Raw genomic sequence first — 24676 nt, forward strand, 5'->3', positions numbered from 1 at the left:
CATTTTATTGAGCTTGAGCACTCTATTTATACTTCCTGCGTCTAGCATGTTACACTCATTATAGCGTGTAGATTTCCAAGCTGGGAATAGTTTTCTAATGCTAAAGAATACTGTGCAGTCATCTTTAAAGTGTCCTTCCATGCTGAAAAAAAAAGAAAAACATGGCAGCAAAGCTGTTCAAACTGGAACCACATGTATAAATTGTCTCCGAATAGGCCTGGTGATCTGGGACCAGTCTATCTCTAATGTCAAAGTGAAGCTCATACTGCGAGGTCGTGTGATCTGACAGAAGATCCCAGGTCAGCGCTGCCATCCTTAGGGGCTTTCTGTACACAGACCCTGACTTGCAACAAAGATGGCTCCCCACAGCGAGGCTCGGAGATTTACTCGTCTCATCTGCTTTTCCTGCAAACTGTAGCAGCCGAATGGGTCCCCGAGGAATCAGATGTACACAAATCAAGTCATGTGCTGGAGTGTATTATGGGCACAGTGCATAGTGGAAGCTAAAACTGGAACAGTCAGGAGCATCAATCAGCAAGTAACCGTAGCTGATGAAATGACGAGGCAGAAAGTAAGTTCTAAAAGCAGCAGACGCCACTAATATGGAGCTTTTGTCGTTTGCGGTTTCACGACACCAAAGTCGGACGTCTTTCAGTTGCAGTGATTCAGCGAGGGACACTTCAATCATTGGCGGCATGTGTGTTGAATCAGGCTCATATTAAACGGAAAAATGAAACTTAAAGCTGGAACAAGTCATTTTCAGGCACTTGATTTTGTAAGGAAAACATAAATAACCCTTCAAGAGTGGCCCAGAGTGGATTGGACGTGGAGAGAGCGAAGCCGAAATTCAGCAAATGTTTTGTATATATATTTTTTGAAAAAAAAACACTTTAGTGCAATTTCCACACCAAGTTAAATGAGCTCTGTTTCTCATTCTCATCCCACACGCACTTCAGGCCCAAACTTGCATGTGGAGACGCTGAGACAGATACAAAACGGTCACACAATGATTCACTAGCACGCCGACGGAGGCCTTGAGAATCAATCCAGCCTAATTGCCACGTTAGATCATCATCCAACATGACCGGGAACAGAGCATGACCGAGTGCAGTGGTTTGGTTTGTGTGGTGTTAGTCCTTCATTGTGTGTATAGTAACTGTCTTGTGTATCAACATTCAGAGTTAATCTGACAGCAGCGATAAAGACGATGCTCATTGCAGCCAATCACGATCAATGAGATCCAGCTGAATTACAAAACACAGAAAAACGTGTGACTGAGAAGACCTACCAGAAAGTGAATAGCTTTCATTTTAAAAATGTCAATTTAAACCACCGACCAGCAGAAACAATATGATTTGAGGTTGTGTTTGTGTCCACTTGATGTTTCGTTTTAGCTCGGTTTTTGGTCTCGACCAACTCCTGGGGAAAGTATCTGTTAAATTCTCCAGTATGTTCACCAGCTTGTCTTTTTAGTCCGCTGTTTGATGCTGTGTTGCTGAAACAGCTGCCTCGTGCAGCTGGAAACAAGGCTGATCTATAACTGTAGCGAGCCATAAAAATAAAACAATGACATGAATGACGCTACAACGGTGAGAACAGCTGCAGATGTGAAATGAGTTCATCACTACAAAGGATCCCTCTGATGCTCAAGATTGTCATCTGATAAAAAAATGTTTAAAGTGCAGCTTTAAATTGCATATATTGATTTAACAGACTGTCACTGCTGGTCACTTCTTGCAGTAGCGAGGAAGTTAGTTCTCTGCACAACTGTAAAAAAGATGAGAACTATTTAGCAGTTACTGTGTATTAATGTACTTTTGTATCTACTAATGGAGTCCATGACCTTACTGGAGCCCAGCAGGAGGCATGAGCGCTGGCAGACATGTCAGCCTGGCCAGGTAGGAGGCTGCAGACAGACATTATAAATCAGTCCTTTGCCACTGGGCGGTCAAACAAGATGGCCGATGGCTCTGTGGGGGCTAAGATGGCTACCTGGGCTCAGATGACTAAAAAATGACTCCAGCAGAAACACATGCACTTTTAATGCCCATATTTCCTACTTCTTTCGGGGAGCACTGGGTGGATTCTGGGGCTGGAGAAGGTAAAAAGTTAAATTTATGGTGCTGTTAATCCCCCTGTTACACGGATGCAGGCAGTGAAAAAAACTGCTGGAATGGTTACACTGCCTGAGTTATACTAGTACTTAAAAGAATGTAATCCATTCAGTATGGCTTCTGTCACCCGATTCTGCTATTAGAATAGGATGCCGACTGTTAGCCTGTCATCTAACCTCTGACTCCAGACCCCTATAAATTCACAGCGCATACATTCTCTCTGCTTCTCAGCCTTACTGTCTCTTTCTCAGTGTACGCTGCAGGCCAGCATAAACACTTATTTATCCTGGAATCATACTGTGCTGAGGCTCCGGGGGCTGAAAAGATTGATTCTGGTATGTGTACACTAAATACTTTTGGAGTCTCAGACCGGGAGGGTGGAGCTACGGGGCTGAGACTCTCACAGCCTCACTCCAAGATGTTAGGATTTTCTTAATGTCATCTGACATTGCTGGAATTTACAACAGCAGAAGGGAGCTGACGAGGCCAGCAGTAGCCTGCAATATTCCCCAGGAAAACTACAAAGCTCAACAAGTATCTAAAAACATCGTTAGTTTCTGTTAAAGACACAATAAAGTACTCTGAAACATTGAAACTAAACACGGGCTACTTTCTCAGCAATGGTAATGCGCTCCATCAGTGCTTCAGTATATTTGTGCTTTTGTGCATGAGTGGGCTGGTTGGCAGGTTGGGAGCCTGGGCACTGCAGCTCTCTTAATGGGAAACAGGCGTGCGGCTGTCTGTCAGAGCTAGCTTACATTTCCCAGGCCAAACCGGAAACAACGGGTCGGGAAACCAAAGGCAGTAGCCGCTATCTTGTGTCACTCCAGCCACGAGGGAGGAAATGTGGGAAATGGGGAATGTGTCGTCCTGCGCTGGAGGGTAGTTAATGGTGTTGATGCCCAGGACTGACCACTCCTCTGGAATGTTCTCCACCACGGCAATTCGACCTGACAACAGAGCTCTGGATCAAAAGGAGCGTTTCCTGTGGTGTGTGCGGGTGGAGGGAAAGAGAGATGTGAAGCCGTAGTTTGTCCCGAGGCATGCCGACCTTTACCTCGCTCAGATCTCAGACCCAAACCGAGCCTTTAATCAGTGCGAGGACTCTCTGGGCTGATGTGGTGCAGACATACATGTGCAAGTGCACTGGCACATGCATGCTCACGCACCTTGACGCTGTCTTCCACCTCCATGTGTCCCAGCAGCTTTCCGTTGACACTGAAGAGACAGAACTGTCCCTTGTCGTAGTAGATCATGCAGTGGCCCTCGGAGGACGACTGGATGAGGCGGGGCCGCAGGCAGCGCTCGGGGCCCTCCAGGGTCCGCAGCAGGTCCCCATTCATGGAATGGATCAGACAAGGACCCTCTATACACACAAGACAAGAAGTTAAATTAAGAGCTTTAACGTAAAACATTAGTTCACATTCTAGAATTTTTATTTCTTTTATTTGTTTAATAAGCTTTGGTGCAATAACACACACACATACACTATGGCACATACATATTAACTCTTTCCTCCATTCCTGTGAAAAATTGTCTTGCATGTCTTATTTATAAAGTCAGCCATCGTACAAATGTATCATATAATACAGTTATATGTATAAAACACTGTGTACATCAAACAGTTTACGTTAAATCTTTCTTTTCCTTTTGTGATTGGAAACATACACACTCTATGGTCACTTTAATAGGGACAACTGCACATTAACTCTGCAGTAACATCTATGTCTGCAAAGTCCACATCCTGCTCAATTACATGTTTATTAAATATTAGATTGACAGCAGAAAGTACCGACAAACCCAATAAAGGGGTCGCTGAGTTGTTTTATGCAAATCAATTGTCCTTTGTCCATTTCTGTGTATCTGTTATTTGTCTTGACCTTTCACCTCTGTCTAGTCTCTATTTAATATTCTGTAAAGTGTGATCTAGCTAGTAATATCTACTGAGAGTATACATTTCTATTTTGGTCATACCGACAGAAACTTAGCAGTCTTACCTTTGCATCCGCTGATGATGAGACCCAACTCGGCACACACACTTGCACAAGTCACTTCGCAGTCATGGCCTGTCAGGATGGCCCTCGGTGTGGTAAACACTGCTGGGACAAAACAAACTGTTCTGTTTATTACCGTATGAACTTCTGGTTTTTGGTCACTAGAGGGAGTACAGGTCCAAAAAATCCTCACAAACGGGTTTATTTAAAGTCAATGCTGGAGATGGATGGTTGAGACTTCAAACTATTAAAATGAATTATGAACAAAGCAAAAGAAAAACAAGAAAGTTGTTCATTTGTCGCTCAAATGATGCTGTGTATTTTATTTTATATGTAGATTTTATGTCTTTCAGCCTGTTGTCCTGCACGCACATTTCTCCCCCATTCACTCTCCCTTTCTAGCACTTGTCACCGACAGCCTCCTCCAACGTTTAAAACCCCCCCCCCCCCCGACTGCTTTCACTGGATCCAGATGTTTCTGCATTAGACGGGGAGAGAAAGCGAGCCAGAGCGAGTGAGAGCAAAGTTATGGTCCAAGGCATGAAGTTTGTGTGATTTTGTTTTGGTTTGAGCTGTCAGGGTGAGCGACAAAACAAAATCGGCTGTTACTTCTCCATATGTCTCTTCTGTCTGTGAGCACACACACAAAAACACACACAAACAAGTGTACATGCACACTTACAGGGAGTTAGAACTTTTTTGCATTATTACATACTGTTAGTGTTTAACTAATGCAGACGGATTAATGACAGACAGACGCTGTAATTGAACATTTGCTCAGAGTGTCAGCAGTTTGTGTCTATATTTGGAGTTTGAAGTTCAGCACTGAGTCTTATCTTCAAACCTCATCTTTTTTTCTGTTAGAGATCTAGTTTGTCTCAAAAGGAGAAACCATAGCAACGACACTCATACGTGTTAAAATACTTAATAATGCAGTTTTTCTTCAAATATTGAAGCACCTTCCCCAAATGACTCCAGAGCGACGTAATTAACTAAAATAATCTCAAATATAAATAACTCTTTACAGTACATGCCTGTGATATCTAATACTTCATGTGATAGTTTTTAGTGCTACTGACCCAGAAGTGTCTTGCTGACTTAATGCCGTTTCTCTCTTTAATTTAATTATGTGACATAAAATTCAATACAGGTCCTCTAATAAGACAGGTTCTTTTTCCCCCTCAAAAGCCACAGCTACTGTTAAACCTTAATTAGATTTAGCAGAGAGCCTCTATACAGGCCATACTGCTCACTAAACTCCCTTGTAAAAAGGTAAACAAGAGGGCAAGCAAAATATCAGTATGTTTCAAATCAATAAAACATTTAAATCCGTATGTATAGTACAGAAAATGTCACAAACACAATGTGATATTTAAATGAAAATAGGACTACGGATGTAAATTAGCATTTTGCTATAATCCGGCATATTTACGCCCATTTCTGAATAAATGGGCGTTCATTAATGTGCACTGTCCCTACCAAATAAATAAATAGATTTTTATAGAGTTTGCAAGTGTGGTGATGAAAATGTTGATGTATTAGAATATGAGAAGATCAACAGAATGATCAGATTCATTTACCTGAGCTTGTGAGTTGTTGCTTTTTAATACTAGCTGATGGTTTTAACTCCTTACAATCGACTGTCACTGTCCAAATACATACCAGCCGCCCAAACTTTGGTCACATAAGGCCAGCAGCCTAAACATCTACATTTCATTCAGTTAACTGCTTAACAGCCTCGATGTCACTAAAAGCAAACATCTGACGGTGAGTTAAAGCATGAGGTTGGATTTTGGTCAGTGAAGATCAATAAAGCCAATATACTGACGTATCAGTTGACATTTACCAAGCCACTACCTGCCGGTTGGTTTAAATTAGAGCCACATCTGATTACAATCTTATACCTGTATATGACTAGAGCTGGGAAGCTGAGGAGGGATCAGCTATCTGTGTGTCAGTGTGGACAAGGTGTGTGTGTACTAGTATTACTCATGCTGGAAGGACGAAAAAATCTTTTTCCACAGTCACGTTCTGTTGTCCTGTCCCCACTATGGGAATAAAAATAATACAAATCATTGCATTTTAGGATGAAGACTTGATTTAAGGTCGGGCTAAAGTCTGTGGTTTGATAACTACAGATTATTGTCAGGTTAAGTTGGTTGAATTGTCTGTAGTGATGGAAACACAAATATGTAGGTTTGTGTACTGTACTGTAATATACAAAACTTTCATTTCCTTTTAGCAAAATAGGGAAACTTGAGTATAACAATGAGCTGGATATTTATCAATGGAAATTTAATTAAATATCAAGTTATTTATATCTTTTGTTGCTCAAACTTTTTGGATTTCTAGTTTTTAAACTTCAACAAATGTGAATAATTTGGATTTGATAAAAAGATAAAACAAGAATGAAGTGTTACTGAACACAAGACTACACTCAATTGGAACACCAACCTAAAACTGATGCAAAAGCCCTGCAAGAAATCCTGTGTTCATGGAAGATCCAATGTTCAGTTTATGTTTAACGAAGGTGTTAAGTGAACTAGAAGGTCACTTTGGCTGCTGTAGTTTAAGATATTTTTAGATTGTCCCAGAGGAGAAATTTGTCTCAGGCACAAGTGCTGCACACACAGATAATCTCCAAATGTATGCAGCACAGAACAGACACAAACACAATAAATAACTGTGCATGTAGTACAAAAACTACACAAATCCAAAAGCAATCTGTGATCAGTAAAAGAGAAAATTATATAAAGAATTACATAAGATGACAAACTGGATGTGAAAAACATGCAATGCTGACGAGTAAGTAAAATATGTAAATTTAAAATAAAACAACTATATACGCAACTGAGGTGAAAGAGCATAATTAAAGGAAGTCAAACAATAAAAAGGTCAAAGCTTCATGTGTAAAGGAGGCATACCCATATATTAGATATTCCAAATAGGTGAAACTAATTAAACAGCATTACAGTCGTTGTCAGTCAGAGCTGCACGAGTCATAGGATTACAATGAACTGTTATATAATTGTGTTTACTGGATCTAAAAAATCCTCCAGGGGGAAACAGGTCACACTCAGGGTACCTAATGTGTGATTTTGCGCTCTGTGTGTTTGCCTGATTCTAGTTTTCTCATAGACAGAGTGAAGAGACAAATATTATTATTTTTAAATTGCTTGAATTGCTATTGTCATCGTGTTGTTGACTCCAGACTGCAACTGTAGAGTGCATTGTCCACTTTAACTTACTGTTAGTGTGTCTGCTTAAATACCTGTGAAAATCTGAACTGATTGGTCCCTCAGCTACCTTGGGTGAAACATCTCTTTTGGTGTGCTGACTATCACACCATCAGTGAAATCCTCTGATGCACTGAGGTGGAGTCATTACCGCAGAGTCAATACAATCATATTCATGGAGAATTTGATGAAGCAAAAGTGAACTCAGGCAGGCTTATAATACTCCTAGGCTGATATCTTTCTGGCCTTAACCCGTTTGTTAAAAAGGAATCAGACCAGGTGTATTAGGCTTCATCAGTTTCAATTAGATGTACTTAATAAATTGGCAACTGAGTGTATATGTGAGTGTTTGCAAATCTACAGTAAATATATGTTGATGCTAATAAAAATTATGTGTGCAAAAGAAAAATTTACACAGAGAGCAAACAAATTTGCAGATATTTTCAAATATCGTTTAACAATAAAAGAAAAAAATCTTTAGTATATTGAATACAACAGAAAAATAGCTCTGAAACTTTTGTCACACTTTCTACTACGCAGCCAGCAGATGGCGCTGGCGTCTGTGAAATGGGCTGTGTGTGCAGCAGGAACAAAGTGTGCGTGGGTCAGTGTGTACATGTGTGTATCAGCCATTTATATGCATTTGTGTCAAGCTTATGAAGTGTGCGGGATGTCCACAGCACATTATGCATGAAAAGGAATGTGTGTGTGTTTGTGTGTGCTCTCATTCAAGTGTACGTGTGGACTTTAGCTTTAAAGTGTCTCAGTGTTTGGAAGAGGAATAAAGGAAAGTCTGCTGTCTTTTGTGGAGTGTGTGTGTGTGTGTGTGTGTGTGTGCGTGCGTGCGTGCGTGCGTGCGTGCGTGTGTTTGCGTGTGCGTGTGTGTGCGTGTGCGCAGCAGAACTTCATGTCTGGAGGAGCCTCCTGTGGTCTGGGGCAATGGAGCATCACATTGTGGTGGTGAGGGGTTGGGATGACGACTGCTTTTGTCTGCTGTCTAGCTTCAGCGTGGTGACTGCACCGAGGTTAGACTGACACACATGTTTACAAGGACATGTACAGCACCAGCATGAGAATGAACACACAAATTTGAAGCAAAAAAAAAAAATGTCAATAAATCAAAATAAGTCTAGTTTTAGAAAATACGCAGTTAAATTGTTAAGTTGTCAAGAATGGTACGATGCCATTATTTGTGTCACTACTACTAAACCTTCACATTGTGACTAGTAAAGAACAATTTCAAGGTTGTGACAGTGACTATAATCAGGGTCTGAAGGAGGCACAGTGCTGCTGAAACATCAGTGAATAAAATAAAAGCATTCGAAAACTGAATTTTTAAACTCACAAAACTATTGTCTCTGTATGAAAAGTTAACTGGAAGAAACAAGAAAATATTTCATCTGTGTATGAGCTAAGTGACAGTCACCTACGCTCTGTGCTCCATATCAAAAACGAATGCGGCTTATTAACCAAATCACAATTTGTCATAAATTTCATCCCATTTGTAATGGATCACTTAACAACATGTACGCCAATCTAAGCTGGCCAAATTAGCACTAAGGAGGCTAAAGACTGAGCAATGTGTGTGCGATGCTTTGATCACAGCTAACGCCATATGTTATGGTAACGTAAGGGAGGCCCATGACATTTTTCACTTTTATCGACTAGCGTGACCCCGCAGCTCTCGGATGGTGGTGAACTTTCATGTGCTGGCCGACGACCCCCAGCATCACATTTAACGTCTCTAAGTGGCCCTCACTTTCACTCACATTAAAGACAGATTCTCTCACACACACACACACACACACACACACACACACACACACACACACACACACACACACACACACACACACACACACACACACACACACACACACACACACACACACACACACACACACACACAATCTCAAACACATTATCGAAAGCTGTTCCTGGTGCGACAGTGCTGCGAAATCCAATCTGTATGCAGGAGGCCTGGCCTGGTCAGACGAAACTAGTTGTTACCTTACAGAAGGAGGTCGTAAATCACAGAGTCACAACTGTCTGGGAGAGTGAGCACTCACCGAATACCAGTGTGTGTGTCCGTGTGTGTGTGTGTGTGTGTGTGTGTGTGTGTGTGTGTGTGTGTGTGTGTGTGTGTGTGCACTGACATCAGGCCGGTTTGTCTGCTGTGTACTCACTGCCTGGGCTCTCTCCGATGCTGCTGTGCTTTCCATTCCAGTACCACAGCAGCAGGGTGGCATCTCTAGAGCCTGACAGGACGTAGCAGTCTCCTCCAATGTACGACTCGGAGCGAGCCAGACACGTCACCACGTCACGGTGCCCAAACACAATCTGCGTCAGTTTGCCTGCAAAAGCACACAAATACACAAGCATGTTCTTAGTAATTAATATTTATTCATCTAAACACAACAAAGCAATCTTAATAACAGATTAAAAGATCTAAACAATAAGTAACATATGATTTCATGCTGCACTTTAATAGCGACAATGGTTTATGAATTTATTGTTAGATGAAGCTCCTACGTGTGCTTGTTGATCATCCATCTGGTTGGCTAGTTGATCCACACATCATCAGACTTCTGCTAATTCCCAGACAAGAATAAATATTTGCTTCAACTTTGTGTGTGTGCTGGTGCACGTGCAGTGCGCTCCATGTGTATATATAAAGAGGCTAATTGCTGTCAGATTTCCAGACCACAGCTCCACTGTCTAGCTGTCTAATACTCATTACGCTCTTCATAATGTGACCTCTGCAGTCAAACAGTGGATAGTTTGCAGCACATGACATTTCTGTCTGGGTGTCAGAATCCCTGTCCACCGGATAATTAAGCTGTATCTCCCTGAAACGATGAGGATTATTATGAACCCGGGCGGGTCACTGACTAAACTTCCAAAGAACTGAGACATCAAAGATGTAAAATGTTTGACATTTTTATAAACACTGAATATAAGTAACGATGGCTGCTGCAATAATGGCTACCATGCACCTCATACTGAACACACTTTTCTGCTCACACACACTCACACACACAGACAAATGAAATTGGAGGTGTGTGTGCATGCCAGCGTACTGGGCCGTGTGTTTTGTGCACGTGTACCAATCAAGTCTTGTAATTGATAAAACCCCTCAGTACTTTAACCTAGGGGATTTAGGGACCTTGGTGGCAGCTGTTGAGCGCATGCGATTAAACTGTGTTCACGTTCCAGTCGTACACCCTGATGGCAGTAACACAATAGAGCTATCTCTGCGCTCGCATCCCTCCTTCCCTCCCTCCTCCATTAAAGACAGGGAGGGCCTGGCCTGCAGAAATTGAATCACACTCCGTTGTATAGATGTGTGTAGTATTCTGAATGGGGCTGAGGGGGATGCGCTGAGGAGCAGAGTACAGAGATGAAGCCTCAGACAGTTTCATTTAGGACCCCTGACCTGATGGCATTTTTGTGTGTGTGTCTAAGAGTGTGTGCACATGTGTGTGTGTTTGTAACAATGTCTGCATTGGATATGTGCATGCAAGTACTGTATCAGTGGTATTCAGGCAAACAGACTGTCACTGTGAGAAACTGCATGCTGATGTGTATTTAAGTTAGCTGAATATTTCAAGATGTACATGGTATGGGTGCAGTAAACATCATTTATGCAATAGATTCTTCTCATCATTTACAATTACTGCTCTGAAAGGAGATCACACTGAACTCCACTAAATCAAAACAATAATCTGGAAATAGAGCTTTGTGCTCCAGCTGAAAGAGGCTTTAATAAATGATACAGGTTGGTGGTATTTTAGGGTTATTAGACTACTATGAACCGCTGACCGCACATATGCTTTGAACTGGTTAAAAAAAAAAAGGAGAAAATAAAGTGAGTCCTCATGTGGCAAGTAACTACACAAATTTATAACAATTCCAATAGCGGGACAGCTGGAACAACAATGATACAATGCAGCAACTGTGCAGGAAAACACTGTCAGTGGCATAACAAATAGGCTCTTCACCGTCTTGTTTGTTGAAATAATAATATAAGGTACTTTAATTCTGAGAGCCAATAGCAGCTGCAATGTTCATTACATTACACACTTCAAGAGTGTGGGACCAAACAAAACAAAACACAAACTCTCTCTTTCTTTGAGTCTCACTGGGAGTGAAGCTAGAGGGAGAAGTATGTCCTGAGGATGGTGCTAGAGGAAAGCCAATGGAGGTTTATTAATTTTAAAAAGGTTAATTGTATGGCTTAATAGCTTCTCGATGGCTGTGAACTTTCACAGATTTATTTTCTCCTTGAATCAAAAAAAAAAAGCAGCACCATTGCACGATAGTGTGCAAGAGGTGCAATTAGGCATTTGCTGAGACACAAAAACATCACAGTGAGGGTTTGCTGTGAAAAGTTCAGTGGGAGACAAACTACCCAAATGATGTAGTGATAATTATACAGCAAAATTGTTTTGACAAAGTTAACTATGTAGCAACAAAACCAAAAATTATGAGTATAAGAATAGGCTTTTGCATGTATGGGACAGAAATGATGGTTCTATACATGCAAATATCCTATTATCATGTAATACATTTCTAAACTGTGTCCCCAAGCAGCTGTTAAAAAACATCCTGAATGTGGGAGAACCTTGGATTCCATTTACATTATTTATTCAGAAAACTACCACTTCAGTGAAGACAGATGCACAACTAGTGATCCTGATTCCATGTAATGGGTGATACAACACCTGAGTCAGTAGAGTAGACCCGGAAGCTCTTGTCCCAGAAGCCACACAGAAGGATGAAGCGGTTGTCGGCTGTGATCACAAAACACTGCGAGCTGATCTGAATGCTCTGATCCAGCAGGTCTGAGATCTGTCGGCGATGACTGCCCACGTTGCTGGCTGGAGAGAAGATAAAAAAATATATTGAATGAAATACAATATTACATTTTGAAAATGTACAGATGTATGTAGCCGTGTAAAACCTGCAGTGTGATCCAACAAACACTGCACTGTTTATATATCGGCCATTTTCTGCCAAAGAGCTCACACTTGGATGCACCTCCACTGAGGTTTCAGCGCACAGTGCGAAGAAGATTTGTGAGAGAATATATAAAACATCCTGCAGGTGAAGATTATAGAGATTTCACAATTTCCGTGAGAGTCTAAGAGCTCAAATAATGATAGCGTGTAAACAGTCTTCACTAAATGCATACATCACTCAACAAATTTATTGATAATCACTTTTGGATAAGACGTTTCTTTTTTCTTTTCTCGAGACATTTTTTCATTGTGACGTGTTTCTGGTTTGACGGGGTCAAAACCGCTGCAGAACAGGTGTCAGAGGAGATACTCTTGCATGAGAAAGTCCAGTATATCTGCTACAACCAATATTTCAACCAATCTTTAACATTTCCCAAAGCCACAGATGGCTCAACACTCATCCTCAATTTACTGTGTTTAGTTCAGACTCCTCCTGGAATGCAAACAGTGTAAATATATTACTGACAAGAGCAAAAATCCCAGCTACCTCCCCCAAAACACACACACGCACTCCCACAAACACAAAAATATATCATTTACTCCATTATTTATGCTTTAGAGGTAGAAATGATGACAAATGTGAGATTAGAGTAAACAATGTCAAATTATAAAATAAATGGTAAAAGATTTAAAGGATAAAATTACTCTAAAAAGTGTGCAGTCAGTGATAAATAACACACTGACTCTAACGCATTTAGAAAAACTTGCACAGAATGTGTAAATACTGATGCACGGGTAAGATTTCTTTTATTCCAACGGCACAGAGGGTCACTGAAGGAGAGAAATAAAGTACTGTGCGTGCAGATAAAGATGAATATCAGAGTCTCAACCCTGGTTATTTTCAGAAGTCAAGTGTTTGGGGGAAAAAAAAGGTGTGGAAACGGTCTGGTGAGACTGAGAGTGACCACAACATTGGGAGAGAAAGAACAGCCCCCCTTGCAGATGTGCATGAGATTGCAGGAGGCTGCAGGAAACGCGACGGAGGCGGGAGAAGATAGAAGGAAGTGGCTCGTCTCTCCCTGCTCCACCAGCACATCCCATATATCACTGCAGCTCGGCACTCTTCTCCTGCTCATCAACAAGTCGTGAAGGATGAGAGGCGCCCATATTGTCCTGACAGCCGTCCGCCGTGCATTCTCAATCACACATTATTACCACATTCATATTCATTTCCATTGACACGCGTCCTTTCCCTGCGCTCAAATTAAACCAAAGAGGATGCAGAAAGGGAGGGAGGAAAGGGACGACGGAGAGGGAGAAAGAGGGGGAGTTGATGATGAAATGCCGGCCTAGGCCACAGCTCATTGCATTCCAATTTGCATGCAAATGGTTTAGTGTGAGAGCAGGGCCTATATCATGACGAGTGAACTGGGGCAGAGGCTGAGAAACAACTCTAATCTACTGTCCAGGGACACAGCTCTGCAGACCGCCATGAGTCACCAAGATGCCGGCAGGATTCATACACAAATCCACACAAAAACTCATTTCATGCATATATAAGCTCATGCTCTGTAAAGAATACACACGTGTGTGAATTCTCCAGCAGCCATAAATGAGATCGTACCTATGAGAGGGTCAATTTCCACAGGAAGTTGGTACTGCTGGTCTTGCACTGTTGAGCTCTGATGACCTGACAGAGAGGAAGACAGATCGGATTAATATTGTAATTGTGTGGCCTTGTGAAGAAGATGCTGGCTTTGACTTCATTATAACACAATGAAAACTATAACCATAAAGTCACACTGTGACCTACTGTCCCAAGTGCTCTTCCTCGAATTAGACATCAATATGTCAAAAAGGCCATCGAGAATATGAAGTAGTGCAAAATGCATTTCTTTACCCAACCAATGCAACTGCAAGGAAAAGGCAATTGTTTTTACACAAATATAACATATGGGATAGATGAAAATCTCTGTACCTCTTGTTATTAAGTATTTTATCATTTTATTTTTTATTCATATGATTCCTTATCACTCTTGAACAGGACTGCAGCAAAACTCATAAAAAAATGCAAAAATGTGAAAAAAATAAGAAAAAGAGCAAACTCTAACACATAAGAAGCAGACTTGAACCATTTATCTTACCAGAGCTGTCCATTAACTTGCTGCTTATACAATTTATTTCTAAAAAAATATATTCTGTACCAATTCCATCCATCCATTATCTATACACCATTTAATCCTCACTAGGGTCATGGGGGGGCTGGAGTCTATCCCAGCTGACTCAGGTGAAGGCAGGGGACACCCTAGACAGGTCACCAGTCTGTCACAGGGCTACATACAGAGACAAACAATCACTCTCACATTCACACCTACGGGCAATTTAGAATGATCAATTAACCTCAGCATATTTTTGGACTGTGGGAGGAAGCCGGAGTACCCGGAGAAAACCCACGCATGCACAGGGAGAACATGCAAACTCCATGCAGAAAGATCCCGGGAAAGCCGGGACGCGAACCAGGGATCTTCTTGCTGCAAGGTGAAAGTGCTAACCACTACACCACTGTGCAGCCCACTGTACCAATTTACCGATTAAAACATTTATTATTACTACAAAATGTTAATCATTTATTTGTCACAGCTTCTCTAGAGGTCAAAAATAAAATGTGAATTAGCTGTGCAACAATGTGTCATTTTATTCCTGTATCTTTACTCTGAGATAAAGTGTGGATCTGCATGTATTTTATCAAATCTAATAATAATCGAATCCAGTAAACCCCTGCAGTTCCTGGGCTACGTCTGAACACCACATATATTCTTTATAATCCCAGCTCACTAAATCAATTAGGCTAATCGGGCTGGTCTGTGATCCACATGGATGAGGCTGTATTCAGCTGAAAAGCAATCAGTCCTCGTCCTCATAAACTCACATATCAAATTTAATGTTTCTTCTAGAGCAGGATGGATGTTGACTAAATAAGGCTTTGTGCAGTGAGCAGCTGATGTATGGAGGTGGACGTGAGACCTAATGCTGGCTGCTACATGTGTCACATTTGATACTGCTATCTAGGAGACACAGTCAACTGTCTCCCAAATCAACGTCCATCCCATAGAGACGAGACGGGTCGATCCTCAGATAAATTAGACACTAAAGTGTGGAGGAGAGACGAACAGAAGAAGTATGAAATGATTCTGTGATGGCACAAAGATTCTGTGTTAAAGAAAAAGGACATCACAGAGGGATAAAATCATAGTTGAACCGATTGGTTTTTGTAATATAAAGACAGTTCTTAAAAAACCTCACCTGTCAAGCCATGCCACTTGTTGACAGCGAAGAGGCGGTTGGCGGTGACGGTGATGATGGCAGGCGACGTCAGACCCGGCTGGGTGTTGGCTGCTACGTGTGTCACGGGGGAGTTGGACGGGAACTTCAGCACCATGATAACATCCTGCTGCATCTGCTCCGTAAACATCAGCGGGGTCTGCAGGAGAAGATACTGTTCAGGCCCCCGGGACGGACAACAGGACGGAGGGAAAAGAGCCGAGATACGGAGTGACGGACGACGAGCAAAAAGATGAAGGAAGCAGCGGTTGGTGGCAGAGAAGAAAACACAGAGGGAGAGGGAGGAAACAGAAGCACAGAGAAAGTTAGGAGCAGGACAGTCGTAAAGCAGCAGTACAGCCAAGCTAGGAAAGACTTTAGTCTGAGATATAGGTATAGAAAAGGCACAAGACTGCTATTGAAATAACACTGCAGGAAAACTAGGAAAGAAAAACTGAGAGGAAACACTGATTTTGGTTTTCAACAATGAAAAGAGAACATTCTGTTGAAGTTCCCATGCCCTCACAAATGTTTTTTCAATGAATATTTGATCGTCAACCTTTGCAGCAAAGACACTGAGAGCAGTCAGAGAAGTAGAAGCCATCTTGTGTTTAGTAGTGAAACTTAGACAAGAACAATGCTTGCTTGTCTACAGCTTCTGGTTTTGTTTTGTTTTTTAAATGATGTAGTTTCAAGAATTCATCTCCATCTGCACAGTTTACTTTGCAATTTGCACAATATTTGTACATTTTGTATACCATACTATATTCTGTATATATATTGCACTCTGTTTTTATTTTATTACACTCTATTTTTATTTTTGTACTTCTCTTTTTCAACTGTAACTGTTGTTTCAAGTGATTTCCCCCCTCCTCGGGTAATGAATAAAGATGTACCTTAATCTTAATAACAAGGGAATTGTACTTTTCTGAGGCAAAATCCATGCCAGGCACAAGTTATTAAGTAGAACAAAGAACAGTTCAGAACAATAACATGAGTCAGACATACATATACAGATATATAGCGGCTTCAAGATGTAAAATACTTTGCATTTCTTCAAGTCACTTTTCTGAGTCGAACTGTATCTGAGCGTAATCATTATCAATTAATCAGATTATTTTTGTTCACAATGAATGGTTTAGTCGATAAAATGTCACAAACTAGAGAGGGACAATTCCACAAAACAAGCAATGTGTCACATTCAGGAAGCTAAGATGTTTTGTTTAATCAAGTGCTGGAAACCCAAAAATAGTTAATGGTGTAAAACACAGAAGGAAACTTATTCCAATATTTTACAGGCTGAAAACTGTGAATTTTCAGGCATTTCAGCTTAACAAGCAAAAAACAGAAATATATTGACAATTTTTTTATTATTTATTATTTATTTTATTGAACTGCTGTTAATTTGCTGTTAGCTGACTAACTGATGAATCATTTCAGCTCTACTTCTGTGCATAAAACAATAATAAGCTCCTTTAGATTTAAGTTGGAAAACAATCATAATCTCCCTAAAAATAATTTTATTGACCTATCAAACTGCTTCCTCTGCTGAGACAGGTTCTAGAGCCATTTACAGACTGTTTGTACTAAGCAGCTCTTACAGAAAGCTATTTTCCTCCTTGCGTGTAAAGAAGAGGAACATCAGTGTTTAACATCAGGGACAGACCTGAGCAAATCCGGAGTGTCTGACAGCTAACCAGAAGCACTGACAGTATCATTACCACCAGCATGGGCAGATACCGACACTCTGACAACACACTCGCATGAGAGAGGATGGAGAGAAAGTAAAGAGCAAGATCATGTAAAAGCAAAAAGAACAGCTCGTTCTGAAGGAATATGGAGTGGTGGGGAGGGTTCGAAATATGTTTGAAAATCGGTGCCTGAATATTATGTTTGAAAACTATATGTGGAGGAGGAAAAATAAAAACATTTCACAGGAATTCACCCATACAGTCAGGCGGCGAATTCAAAGCAATAGTGTGAGTTTGTGTGTGTGTGTGTGCGCTGGGTGGTGGTCTACAGCCAGCTGTCAGCGCCACAGGGACACCACACTAATAGGGACTCATGGGGCCTTGGTCTATCACAGGCAGGCACACTGACTGCACTCGCTGGCCCTTAAAGAGCCGTCACATCAGAACTGCCGTTCATTGCTCTCTTTTGCTGATCTCCCCTGTTTTCAGCTCAGGTGGAAAATCTGGCTCAGACCCAGGTTTCCAGCATGAAGCTTTGCCTTTCTCCAGAAAACCTCTTTACTAAACGCACATGCCTGCAAATGCTTGTGATCTCTTCCTCTCACACACACCTCGCTAATGATGAGACAGGGGATGCTTTCAAAAGCAAGACTATGTTCCCACAGTGGTGGATGGGAAAAAGAGAGGACAAGACGTAAATGAAATATGAAAAGAGCGAGCTACAAATTATAAAGAAGAATTATGCGCCAGTGCTGACTGGAAATCAAAGACATAATTAAGGCAGAAGAAATTCTGATACAGCAGATCTGAGGTTTTTTTAACAAGTAAAGAGGGGTGTGTGTGTGTGTGCATTTCTAGGTTATTTGTTAGTTAGCTATTTGTTTTTGATGATGTGTGTGCTCCACTCACCACTTGCATGGCTGAGCTTCGGGGTGGGTGTGGCTCAATTAGCAGCTGGCAGGGGGTCTGTCCAAAACTCCTGATTTGAGACTCCACAGCCTGAAGTGGAAATAAAGAGGAGAAAATAAAAACACAGAAAAGAGATGTTAGCCTTTTTCCATTAATTTTGACTCATCCTGCGTCACTGTACCTTAGTTTATTTGTGCATAATGATCACATTCCATCCTACCACATCATTACCTGATAAACAACAATCTAAGATTATTGTGTCTAAATGGAAACAAAACAAAGAGAGGTAAACAAAAGCCTATATAGAAGAGGGGAAAAAACACTCGTGTTCAAGTACACATGTACACACTCTATGTATAAACACACTTTTTCACCATCTGACACACATACACTCTCTAGCTCGCTCACACACACATTTACACTCAAACACCAATCCATCCTCCACAACCACACAGAATCAGAGGAGGGCTGGGCAGGCGGGCTCGTAGGCTTGGTTAGGTGGTGTTAATGAAGAGGTATAGGACCATAAATGTCAGAGTAGACGCCGGCTGAGCAGCCTCTGGACATCATCACACCGCTCACTGTCAGGCCAACTAGCACGAGGCGGAACACACCCACAGCAGAGTGCGAGGCTACGCCAAAGTATCTCAATACTTCAGGCTGTCAAATGATTATTTAGGATTTCAGCAAACACACATTTTTATTGTAGTTATATCCTGAATTGTTTGTCTACAAAATGTTAGAAAATAGGGAAGCTCACAATTTCACTGAGCCCAAGTAGTGACCATTTCTAATAAGTTTAGTCTGATTGTTTTGTCTGAAGGACAATCCAAAAGCCAGAGACATTTACTTATTAATAACAATAATAATAACAGGAATTCTGCAAAAAGAAACAAATCCTCTCATTTCAGACAATGAAATCAGCAAATGTTGCTTGATAAAGACGTGAACAACAAAAAGATGAATAAAAATTGTCAATGCAACATTGATGTTGTTTATCTAAAGAATAAATAAAATAATCATTATGTCATAAGTGCAGTAAAATGCTTTTTTGCTTTAATTACATGTAATGTAGGCACATTTCTTTATTCTAATCAGAAAAAAATCCTTCTTAAAACTGCAAAACTCAGAGAAGTGTCAGTGGAAATGTGTAAAACAACATTAAGCAGACAATCCACCGAGTGAGAAAATCTATCATGTGAGGCAGACACACTATGATGGATAGTTTACAAAAGGGACAAGCAGAAAGAAAATGACCAACACAAAATTGTGACAGAGCCGTCAGTGTGTTGCTGTGACTGGCTGTGTGGGAGTGACAGCTTGTGTGTTCAGGCTGAAGCGTTTGAGTCTGACTTGGCGCAGCCTGAGAATGAGCTCATGGCTGAGGCCTGCATATGGTATTTCCATGAGAAAAAGGTTGGGAAATCAGTCTGCTCATAGCCATTGTCTGAAACTAACCAGAGACCAGAAAAAGGCGCAGAGAAGGAGTGACTGAAACTGTCTATTACAAGGTTTCATCAGTGTCTTTAGGACACAGAATTATATACACAGGTTTTATTTTTTTATCTTAATGTAGACCTACAATAAGATGGCAATAAGATCGTATTGGTATCTCTTAAACAATAAAACTTTCTTTTAAACTTTTATTTATTGACATCTTTTTGTGCAGAATAATAAGCTCAAGTCCTCTTTAAAAACGTCATTAATTCATACTCAGCCCATCAATACAAACACATAATTTGTACTTCTCTTGAGATAAAAACAGAAGGATTATGTGGGCATCTCATGCATTTATTCATGTATACATCAAAAAAGAAAAAAAAACTATAAAATGGATGTGCTGCAGAAACACAAGAAGAGGAGCTATTAGTAAATCCATGTGGTTTGGTACTGATTCAACAGATTGGAAACTTTAAAACTGTCTCCTTGTTAGCGTGAGTGTCTGTGGTTTTGTGTTCAGGCCAAAAGTGCATGTAGTCCATGTTGACCCGAACACATGCGAGCGCGCCAGATCTGACAGCAGATGCTTCCACGATCCAGTTCTGTGTCATGTACATTTATTAACACTGATCTATGCGACTGGATTTAAAGGTTTGTAAACACAGAGCTCTTGCTACTACATGATATAAAAGATCAGAACAACTCAGCACGCAATTCCAATGCTGAACATGACGGAGAATCTTAACATTTTCCATCTCATCCACAGTACGTCTGTTAGTGAGAGGACAACAGTGAATCCTTCAAGGTCAAAGTGGCGCCCTTCACCACTGACTATACTGCCAAGCATTTTGCTTAAGCTAATGTGTGGGAAGACACTCCTCAAAGCCACTCAACCTATCTTCATTAAGTTCACATTTGACATTTATGAGGCTGTGGAACGCTGGAAAGCGGTTGAGTCTAGGTCAGCACGTCTTCTTCCTATATGCCAATGCAATGCTCAGGTGATTATATGAGGGGCCATCCACAAGGCCAATCTCTTTGAGAAGCGCTGGCCCATGTCTGATGAAGGTTTTCTATATTCTATACATTTAAATGGCTCAGATGTCCCAGCCTGCCCTTTGATTTACTCAGCCACTCGACAAGATGGATCTCCATGTAAAACAAGCTGCTTTTATGCAAATCAGCCCAGCAACACTGACTCTCTGAATAGAATGAAAACAATAACTACAACGGCCTTGTATTTCTGATGAGCTGTGTAGCGGGACAGTTTTCATACCTGGATATAAATGTCCATCTTAAAGAAAAATAGATCTAAATTAAATACAGTAGAGGTCACATTGTCCAAAAATAATAAACCAGCAGGCCTTGTGTTTGGTGAGTGACTTTGGCGAGGTGTCAAGGCAGGTTCACTCGCGTGGGCATATTTCCCCTTCTTCTGCCGAATTACGCAAACGCTGTACAATTCAAACGGGGCTCTGTGTTTTGTCGCTGGTGTGAGAGGCTGTGGGATTTTCCATAATCACATGTGAAAGAGGGGAAGCCCTGTACAACGATGAGAAGGCAACACAAGGTGTGTTTCTCTTTATGCACTGAGAGGCAACACAGATGTGCATGCGAACCGTGCACAAGTACACATAGATGAAGCGGTGCACACATTTCTCTTGGGGAGGGGGTGGCAGAGGCAGGACAGGAAGTAATCATGGTTTCGAAAAACACAGCAGTGGTCTCCACAGCAGTCACTAATCTGCGCTGAGATATTCCAAGGTTTCTCCCAGAGCAGAAATGCACACACAAACACTCAACCGTGTGCATTTATGCTGATGAGCACACATAAATATACAAAGGAATACACATGCCAGTGAATGAATGTATATATACATGTGCATGCACAAACACATCAAGGTACGATCCATACAAATCTCTCAAATGTGTGTGTGTGTGTGTGTGTGTGTGTGTGTGTGTGTGTGTGTGTGTGAGGGTAGGTCAGGGCTGGTGGGAGTTAGCGTTTGCCAAACAGCATAGCAGGAATACAAAATCAGCCAACCAAAAATGCAGAACCCTCTAGACCAGTGTACTACCTTTTCCAGCCCAAATCCACACACATAAACGTGCACACATCTGTGACCCATCCCCCTGACGATGAACAGCCCCGGGGCCTGTCTTAATGCGGCCTAGCCTGGCCCAGACCACAGCTTGGGCTGAAACAGTTGTCACTCAGTAATGGCTGGCTCTGGGGACACTTTCAGACCCAAAACCCTCAGTCTCAAAGCTCCTGCAGCACTCCGCCACCCCCAGCGCCCAGCCGTGACGAGGCCCAGGCCTGGAACTCTGTTTCCACCTTCTGCACAGACAGGGCACATTTCCTTCCGCACAAACACAGTTGAAGGAGAGCCTTAGATTAGCTCACGGGGATAACACTGCTTTGGTTTATTTAACTAATTAAAGCGCTCAGACTGAGGGTGTTTTCAGAGGTGAAAGGCAACAGATTTGAATCACAGCATCGGAACAGGAGTGGGAGGAGGAAACAGCAAAGTCTTTTGTCGTCTGTAAGCAGTGGAGCAAACTTTACAGCTTTATGGACATTTTATACACACACATAAGATGATTACATTTACAAATACTCTCAACTACATCAACATCTGTATGTCACTGTCAGTGCCAAATATGCCCTATGTGGTCTTATGGAACATCAATTTGTAGTAATTGTTCAAACACGGTAAGATGGGGAAAATTAAATAAGCAACACCCTATATTTTCTGGAAAACTGCATTTCTTTTTGTAACTACTACTACACAAAATCTAACCAAGCACAAACAAACAGAGAACACTTCAAACACTAATGGGGGGCATCAATCTTCTTAGCACCGGTCTAGTTTATAATACTGTCGCAAACCAAATTTGGTAATGATTTATTGACACTAAAATGTCATACACAGCATAAAAACTAAAGCAAAAATACAATCCATATTTTCAGACACATCCACATTCCTGTAGTCATAAGCAGGGAGATGCTATTTTAATGCCACTCAAATCTCATGCACCTGCCTCTGATGGGTTCCTGTATGTTGGTCAATTTATCAATCCCATTGTTGCTGGAACAGCTTGGCAGAAATAGCGGAGTACCACTGGTCCGGTTTTCTCGTGTGTGTGTGTGTGTTAACCAGAAGAATGGGTAATGGGCTGAGTGTGGAAATGACCGGTGAACCCAGATAATGAATCTGCATGTGTGTGTGTGTGTGGGGGATAAAGGCCAAAGCACATCTGGATGGGAATTAGGGTGAATGAGGTGATAAATCAAGAATCTACCCCTGGTGTCCGTGATGCTCCAGTCACCGAGCATGAAGGGCAGCAGTACAGTGGCTGCTCGGCCACTTGATATGCTCTGAACTCATCTCCATTTTAGACCTGAACACCACGAGGACTCCTGCTTAAAAGCAAATAGCGGTATAATCCAAAGTGGGTCTTATTTTCATATTTTTGTTCTATTATTCCACAAGATGGAAATGCTGCTAAAACAAAGTCAGATGGAGCAAAAAACAAACAGTCAGACAGTAAGATTGGTTTTAAACAAACTTCCACTCTCATCTGTATGGATTATGAGATCATCTGTCTGCCCTCATGTTGCCTTTATTTGCAGCGATGTCACATTTCCAGGTCTCAGCAATTATGTTTTTAAAGCCAATAGAAATAGCTAAAGTAAGTTGTAATAAAAGGGATTTATCCTTGTAAAGAAAGTCTCCAAAAAGCCTTGTTACTATAGTCTGCCAAGAATAAAAATAGAATATGTGCCCCTGTTGGCGCTAAAAAACTTTGATGTCAAAAAGGCTGATGGGAGCAGGGTCAATTGGCCTGCTGCTGGCTAGCTGCCTTCTCCAGCAGATTGGTGAAGTTGTCAGGCTAGTGTTTGGCTGTGGGCACGCTAGCTGTGTTTTTCTTTTCAGTACTGTGTTTTGTGTTGTTGCTTTCGGGCAGGCCAGTCTAACTTGTGTGTGTGCAGCAGTTCAAAGTTGGGGATATGAATAATGAATGAAAGCCAAGGAGGAGGCTTTAAGGCGTTAAAGTGGAACACTTGGTGGAGTGCTTTCAAAAGGTATCACACAAGGGAAAGGCTTTGCTCAGCAATACCTGCCAGTAGACTGTTAGCTTAGCCCCCCCCCACCCATGCCATTCTACAAGCAATTTAACACGGCTAATGGAATCAAAAATCTCCCTCAAACACAGATGCACTGACTGGACATGTGCTTTTACAATAAAGTCAGATTAAGCATCCATTTGAGAGTGCTAATGCTCAAGTGTACTTACTGTAATATGGTGTATTTTCTCATTACTCAGCATGATCCGCCAAGGAAGTTAAATCACAGTGCAGTGCATTAATGCGTATTTAAATGAATATTATGGTACCGTGTAGTAACCTCACCTCTCGGAGCATGGGGTCGTTGATGGAGCTGAGGTTGACAGCGCCTTCATAGGTTAGATAATAGAAAACATTCAGGGCTCTGGTGGCTTCAGGTCCCTGCTGCTTGTAGCCAAAAATCAGATCGATCCACTGGTGGAGCTGGCAGGACACAAACTCGCTCTCCAGAGCCTGCAAATGGAAGTGAGCACAGAGGATTATGAGTATTGTAAACTTCAACAGATGCGCACCATTTACACAGCATACTCTCACCAAATGCTGCTCCCCAAACACGTTCCTCATCCCATTACTGAGCAGCAGTTATCACTAATGCCCCTCAAAGGTGAATTCCACAGAGAAAGCAGAATATCCTGCTAATTGTTCCTGCGACAGAATCTGCCAATGATTTCTATAACGAGCAAAAAGCAGAGTGAATCCATATCTGATCATAAGGGAGCATCAAAACATTAGAGAACTCTTGTAGTTCATTAGGGAGTCATTTCAGCTTCTGTCTTGGTTCTTTTCTCTGCTGGTTGTGAGTGGATAAGAGCACCGTGTTGCTCTTTTGCAGACGTCTCCGCATCGCCATAACGCTGCTTTACAAGCCATTTTCTCTC

General features: G+C 41.5%; 1 protein-coding gene across 9 annotated transcripts in view; it reads right to left on the minus strand.

The window, feature by feature from the left end:
- lrba (LPS responsive beige-like anchor protein) overlaps nucleotides 1–24676 on the minus strand; it is a 198375-nt gene that overhangs the window by 4191 nt on the left and 169508 nt on the right. For 4 of the 9 annotated variants that reach the window (XM_023262251.3, XM_023262253.3, XM_035944417.2 and 1 more), the window contains 8 exons: nucleotides 24084–24251; nucleotides 18227–18316; nucleotides 15609–15801; nucleotides 13930–13995; nucleotides 12069–12224; nucleotides 9531–9698; nucleotides 4112–4213; nucleotides 3284–3480 (listed from right to left, as the gene is read on the minus strand). In XM_023262251.3, coding sequence (XP_023118019.2) covers nucleotides 3284–3480; nucleotides 4112–4213; nucleotides 9531–9698; nucleotides 12069–12224; nucleotides 13930–13995; nucleotides 15609–15801; nucleotides 18227–18316; nucleotides 24084–24251 — 1140 coding nt within the window. The remainder of the gene's footprint in view (nucleotides 1–3283; nucleotides 3481–4111; nucleotides 4214–9530; nucleotides 9699–12068; nucleotides 12225–13929; nucleotides 13996–15608; nucleotides 15802–18226; nucleotides 18317–24083; nucleotides 24252–24676) is intronic. The other 5 variants (XM_023262258.3, XM_023262250.3, XM_023262254.3 and 2 more) reach the window with 3 other exon arrangements.

Source organism: Amphiprion ocellaris, chromosome 4 (assembly GCF_022539595.1).
Source record: "Amphiprion ocellaris isolate individual 3 ecotype Okinawa chromosome 4, ASM2253959v1, whole genome shotgun sequence".
Taxonomy (NCBI): domain Eukaryota; kingdom Metazoa; phylum Chordata; class Actinopteri; family Pomacentridae; genus Amphiprion; species Amphiprion ocellaris.